The 6067-nt window shown below is 42.8% G+C and overlaps 1 protein-coding gene across 1 annotated transcript in view; it reads left to right on the plus strand.

Moving 5' to 3' along the window:
• The window catches only part of HMGA2 (high mobility group AT-hook 2), a 135172-nt gene extending 130186 nt beyond the window's left edge, over positions 1-4986 (plus strand). Inside the window, exon 5 of the mRNA XM_028110751.2 lies at positions 4939-4986. Within this exon, the coding sequence (XP_027966552.2) occupies positions 4939-4986 (48 nt within the window). The remainder of the gene's footprint in view (positions 1-4938) is intronic.
• The last annotated feature ends 1081 nt before the right edge of the window (positions 4987-6067 follow it).

Below are 6067 nucleotides of genomic sequence, written 5' to 3' on the forward strand. Positions count from 1 at the left end.
TCAGTTGTCACATTTTTTTCTCACACCCTGCTGGGCAAGTAGATGGGTATTGTCATTACTGGCCTGACACAGTGAGAATATGGCATGAGTCACACAAGCCATTAATGTCAGGGTTGATGTCGGTGGTCAGCAACCTCCAGGATCAACCTTCTTTCCTTAAACGTCCCTCAGTAAAGACCTTAACACTAACTTTATTAAGTTGATGGTAACACATGCAAGGTAGTCCTGACGCTTGTGTTTTCTAGACACATAAAGCTAAAATAAAGTATGGAGTCCAAATGCCTTAAATATCCCAACTTCTTAAGTCTCCTGTTAAAAACCAAATTTTTCCCTCCTAGCATTTCCACCAGCATACCTTCCACTTGCCAGAATATCTGGTTTATATATGTTCCATTTAACATATTTTTTTAAAAATCTGATGTAAAGTTTTCCTAGTTGGAAGAAATAATCACTTTCCATTAAGTTAAACAGCCTCAATCCATTTTAAATTAAAATATCTGACAGAGAAAGAGAAAAACTCAGCTCTGTGGTCTTGTGGGTCACTTAGCTACAGATGGAACTTGAAAAATCCGTTTCTGGTCACTGCTGCTGAGGCAGAGAGTCCATTATTTCTGTTCTGATGGGACTGGCTGGAGATATTCAGGAACGTGAAAAACTCTTACATGTGTCATTCCGAGTCCTTAAGGAGTTGAACATATTAAGATGACAAAAAGAATTTGTCATGAAACTATAATGACTCTTTCTAGACAACCAGGTATTTGTAGGTTTATTGGCAAGATAGCTGAAATTACAAATGTATTTTTAGCCTGAAGCATTTCATAATAAAAGAGTTGCAGAATTCTTTGCAATCAAGAAGAAAAAAATAGGGATTTATTAAAGCTGACATGGACTTCTGTGATTTTGCACTCCTTACTACACACAAAGAGGGGGATCGTGGGGACCTGAGTCCTAAAATTTGCAAGGAGAGTATTTCCGTTTCCCGGTTCCATTTAGAATTCACTGGCCTCCCTTCCACTGCAGACCTGCTGTTTAGTCTGCATCTGAAAATTAAACCCAGAGCTTCAGCTCTCACATTAAGTACTAAACTTTCCTCCAGCACACACCCTCACTTGTGTCTGTGTGCTAAGATCTATGATTAGACTCTTAAGACATTTTAAAATTCCATCAGGCATTAGAGGATAAGGTTGGATATTGGGCTGTCTTCTTCCTCCTTTTGAGTCCATGAGCGGAAGTACACCCAAAGGTAAATGCCACATGCAGGATGGAGATAAGTGCGAACTCTATTTCTAGGTTTTAGTGGGGTGTTTGTTCAAGCTTAACCAAAGCAATGAAAGAGTTACATTTATTAAATTCCTTTTTTTCATGAACGAAAGAAAAACCAAGGCAAAATGAGTGTAATTTTCCAGGAGTCGCTATAAAAATATAGCTCTCCAGCTCTGCCCACTTTCCTTTCCTTCTCATCAGTTTTCTGCCCAAAACACTCGCATGTTTCACCCCGATGTGGTGCAGCCTCAGTTGTCTTTGTAAAGTAGCCGCGTGAACGGCCGGGAGCTGTTCAGTGTTTAGAGGTCTCGGTGGCCAGTGCTCATAAAAATGTCACTGTGCACTTCCACTTGGAAAAGTCCTTTTATCCTGCGTTCCTGAAGCCCCATTCCAACAGTTAGCCTCCTTGACCAGGCTGTTGCTGTTTGCCTTCCCATCTTGCGGACTAGTTTCTAATGAGATGTGTGTAACTCTTGGCTATCAAGTTTCCATCTCCTTATTGCCTCAGAGCTGCTCTTGGGGGGCTACACAAGCTCAAAGGTCCTTTGGCCCTATGCTGCAAATGTGAAGTCATTTAGGTAGATACCTCAAGGCGCAACCTATTGTCTAGAATGAGTGGCAGTGTCTTCTAAGTCACTGAAGAGGATTGAATCTCAGGGGTCCCAACCACCTACTCTACTATGGAAATAAGATTCCTTGGGGACACCAGAGCCAGCTGCTGATGCCCTTACATCACCGGTTTCCGTCCACACTTTGCACCATAGAAGGGGCCCCGTGTGAGGTCTGGTCAGCTGTGACACTTAAGGTAGCCGAGGGCGGGTTTTCCAAGTTCATCTTTTTTCCTCACAGGGAAGATTTTTCTTCTCTTAATTATACCCGTAATTGGTCACAGCAACCACACATACAGCAAAAGTTAAGTCACTGAAAAGGTGAGAACAGAGGTTTGCAGAGGTGAGAAGTGCCACACACCCCATCGTCAGCCGCTTGGCAGCCATGCTGTCCCTTGGAGGGTGGCCAGTCGGGGCCATGCCAAGACGAGCACTAACTAGACATTTGAGAAAACCATCATTCGGAGCATGTGAGAGCCCACATTATTTCCCAAAGTTAACAGAGTGAGGCTCCCACCCTCTGACATCCTACTTACATGCCTGTTACTAACTGACAGCTACTAGTAGAAGAATTTCAAGGTCAGCGGAAAGATACATTAGTCAAACAACTATCCCTGTTGTGTTAAGAGCTGTTTTAAGTAAAGGAAACATATGAGGGACCATCATTTTCAGCTGAGTTGTGTCTAAGGCATTTAAATAAACCACTTACATATCGGGAGCTTCAAGATCTCAAATCAAGCAAAGTTTCTGGGAATGTTTTAAAAGCTGATCGCATTCCATCTACTACAAGGTCTTTGTAAGTTCATGGCCTGAAAATTCTATTTCCTTCCGGATTTGGAAGTAATTTGGTTTCCAGATAGTATAGAAAAATCGGGCAGTTAGAAACGGGAATAATTACAGCTAAATCCAGAAGGTTTTCCAGCTTGACCGAGTTCTATTAATTTGTTAACCATAAGAAGAAGGAATACAATATACCTGCCAGCCTTCATGCTGTAAACTGTTTCAGAGCAGTACCCTAAGTTCACACCTTGTGTCATAATGAGAAGTGAGTCTTGGGGGGACGGATGAAGAGTGGATCTGCCGAACGGCTTAGTGACTTTATGGATTTTAAATATTGAGTGAAAAGACAAGGTCATAGGGCAGCTGAACCTTGGCTTGCCTCTCTTTCGTCTGTCTGTGGCTTTGATCATGCTACATCCTCCTTTGTGGCCGGGACTCCAGAGAGAATCTCAGGGTCATGGCCTGTTGCCTATCAAGAGGTATAAACCTGCTGCTTAAATATGTGGAGCCCTCCGTGTGGGGGTTGGGAGCGGAGGGGAGGTAGCTTCATACGTTCCACATTTCCCACATAACCCGAAGCAGACTAAACAAAACTGGTGTGAAATCTCATGACTTGATGCTGCTGTGGTTATGTTTTTTAACTGTAATCCATTCATTTGCATGTGTGTTTATTCCCAGGATTTACAGCTTTCTCAGTCTTTGGGGGAAGAGAAAGTTTGAAACCTTTTGCGAGGGGTTTGCAGTAAGCAGTGGTCTGTGATTAAAGCCTGGGGTAGAGTGTGTAAGGGAGAGTGAGTGTTGTGTGTGCGTGTGCGTGCATTCTTGTGAGTGTGTGAGTGCCCATTTCTGTGGGGTTTTTTCCTCCCGTTTGCTGCTCTTACGCAAAAGCGTCACACATGGTAGCATTTAGGAACTCCTTCACAGCTGAAGTGTTTCAAACACTAATGAATGGAAGTTTGGTCATATAATGCAGACAAGCTTTAAGGCATGCTTTACTGAATGGTGTACTGTAGTGACCTGGGAAAGGAAGAGAGGTATAAATTGTGTCAGTTAGCCACCCAGACAAAATGAAGCCATGTGGAAAATCAAATCTATTAAAGTATGAAGACTGTTATAAGCTGTTTTAAGCTGGCCATTCTTAAAAAGGCTCAGTTTGCGGCAGGAGTAAATGTTTACCTCTTCTCCCAGATCTTTTTCACATGCCGTCTTATGAGACAATGTGCAGCATTTGATAAAAATCATCCTCTCACTAACGACACTTTTATCAGAAATGTTTATTGTCTCCGCTTTACCACCCATGTCCTGAAAGGTACTGCACATTTGTTAAATAAGCAAAGGGAAAGAGAACCGTGCAGCTCAAGCCAGCTTGCAGAAACTCCAACAAATTCCAGAGCCATAAGGAATCAGGAAAAAAAAAAAAAAGAAAGAAAGAAAGAAAAAGAGAAGGAAGAATTAGATTTATTTGAAGAGGAGGCCCTGCAAAAACATATATATTAGATTTTCTCTGCTTGGCCAGCCCACCATTAAATGTTTGGTAGATGTGGATTTAGCATTGACATCCAGCCGGTAGGCCAAACTTTGCTCATTGTCTTAAAATGTGCTTTAATAAATACAAGAACGAGGAACTCGATTTGGAAAGGAAGCTAGTAGTCAGCTCACATGGAAGTGCTGGCATCTTGGTCTCACATGGGTTCTGACGCCCGTCTGGCTCGGCCCAATTCCTGGCCCTACTCCCTCTGTAACTTTGGGTGCATTCCCTGCCGTGCCTTGACTTTCTTGTCTATCAAATGGGAACAATAACAAACCATGCCTAAAAGCATCTAGCAAGCGTCATAAAACTATCCGCCATGACTCTACCAGTATCTGCTGGACAGGTTCCTTTGTGTCTCAAAGAAAGGATTTCCCTTTATTTTTTGCTTACTTGTGCACTGGTTTTTAAAACTGATGGCCGGCATGCTGTCGGGAAAAATCTATCCATTTCTTTTTTACTCTAATTGGCGAGTAAGCTTACATTAGCCTGACATTCTCTGAACTGCAAACAATTGAATTTGCTGACCAGCCGCCATGATGTCAAGCCTTAAGTCAACAGCGGCTAATGACTGCTCTGGGAAAAAAAAACACCTTGATTCCTCAATTACAGTTTAAGAAGCCCTGGGAATGAGGGCTTGCCAATCATCCGCATCCTTTTTTTGAAGCCAGCATAATGGGCTGTGGGAACAGGTCACCTCTGAACTGTCGGTAAGAACGGCCCACACGGTGTAATGGTTGTGCCCTCTGTGTGTTTCAGGAGGAGACTGAAGAGACATCCTCACAAGAGTCTGCAGAAGAGGATTAGGGGGCGCCGACATTCGATTTCTACCTCAGCAGCAGTTGGATCTTTTGAAGGGAGAAGACACTGCAGTGACCACTTACTCTTTATTGCCATGGTCTTTCTACTTTCATCTGGGGTGGGGAAGGGGGGGCGGGGGTGGGGCGGGGGCTGGGTGGGGGGGAGAAATCACATAACCTTAAAAAGGACTATATTAATCACCTTCTTTGTAATCCCTTCACAGTCCCAGGTTTAGTGAAAAACTGCTGTAAACACAGGGGACACAGTTTAACAATGCAACTTTTAATTACTGTTTTCCTTTTTCTTAACCTACTAATAGTTTGTTGAACTGATAAGCAAGAGCGGGTGGGTGAGGAAAAAACTCTGAATCGGGTTTAGTCAATCACTGCACTGCACACAGACGAGAAAAGTGTCACGCTCGTGACATCGGGCATTCCCATAGGAAAGGCGCGGTGTTCAACCCTGTGTGCACCTCAGCCACCACCCAACCCGCTCGCCCTAGTGAAGCTTCTGTTTAGAACACCAAAGATAGGACTAGATACTACTTCTCTCTTTTTCGTATAATCTTGTAGACACTTACTTGATGATTTTTTAACTTTTATTTCTAAATAAGACGAAATGCTGATGTATCCTTTCATTCAGCTAACAAACCAGAAAAGGTTACGTTCACTTTTCAAAAAGGGAAGTAAGCAAGCAAATGTTGCCAACTCCTATATTTATGGATATCACACATATCAGCAGGAGTAACAAATTTACTCGTGGCACTCGTTTTCAGGAAAACACTCATCCGGGTAGAACCTACTTCCTACAGAGCCAAATGCCATTTAGCAATAAATCACACTTGTTACCTTCAAAGCCTTTAAGGAACCTAAACAAGCAAAATTATCCTCTTGGTAATTTAACAAGAAGGTGCAACAGAATAATGCATGATGAACTCACCTGAATGATGAGGTGGGAGGAGCGCAATCTAAATTTCTTTTGCTATGGTGATACTACAATTTAAAAAACAAAAAAAGCAGTCTCTCTCTCTCTCTCTCTCTCTCTCTCTCTCTCTCTCTCTCTCTCTCTCTCCCCCCCCCACTTTCTC

This window comes from Eumetopias jubatus, unplaced genomic scaffold (genome assembly GCF_037043125.1).
Source record: "Eumetopias jubatus isolate StellerSeaLion01/CBP00866 unplaced genomic scaffold, mEumJub1_p1.0 scaffold_8, whole genome shotgun sequence".
In the NCBI taxonomy this organism is placed as follows: domain Eukaryota; kingdom Metazoa; phylum Chordata; class Mammalia; order Carnivora; family Otariidae; genus Eumetopias; species Eumetopias jubatus.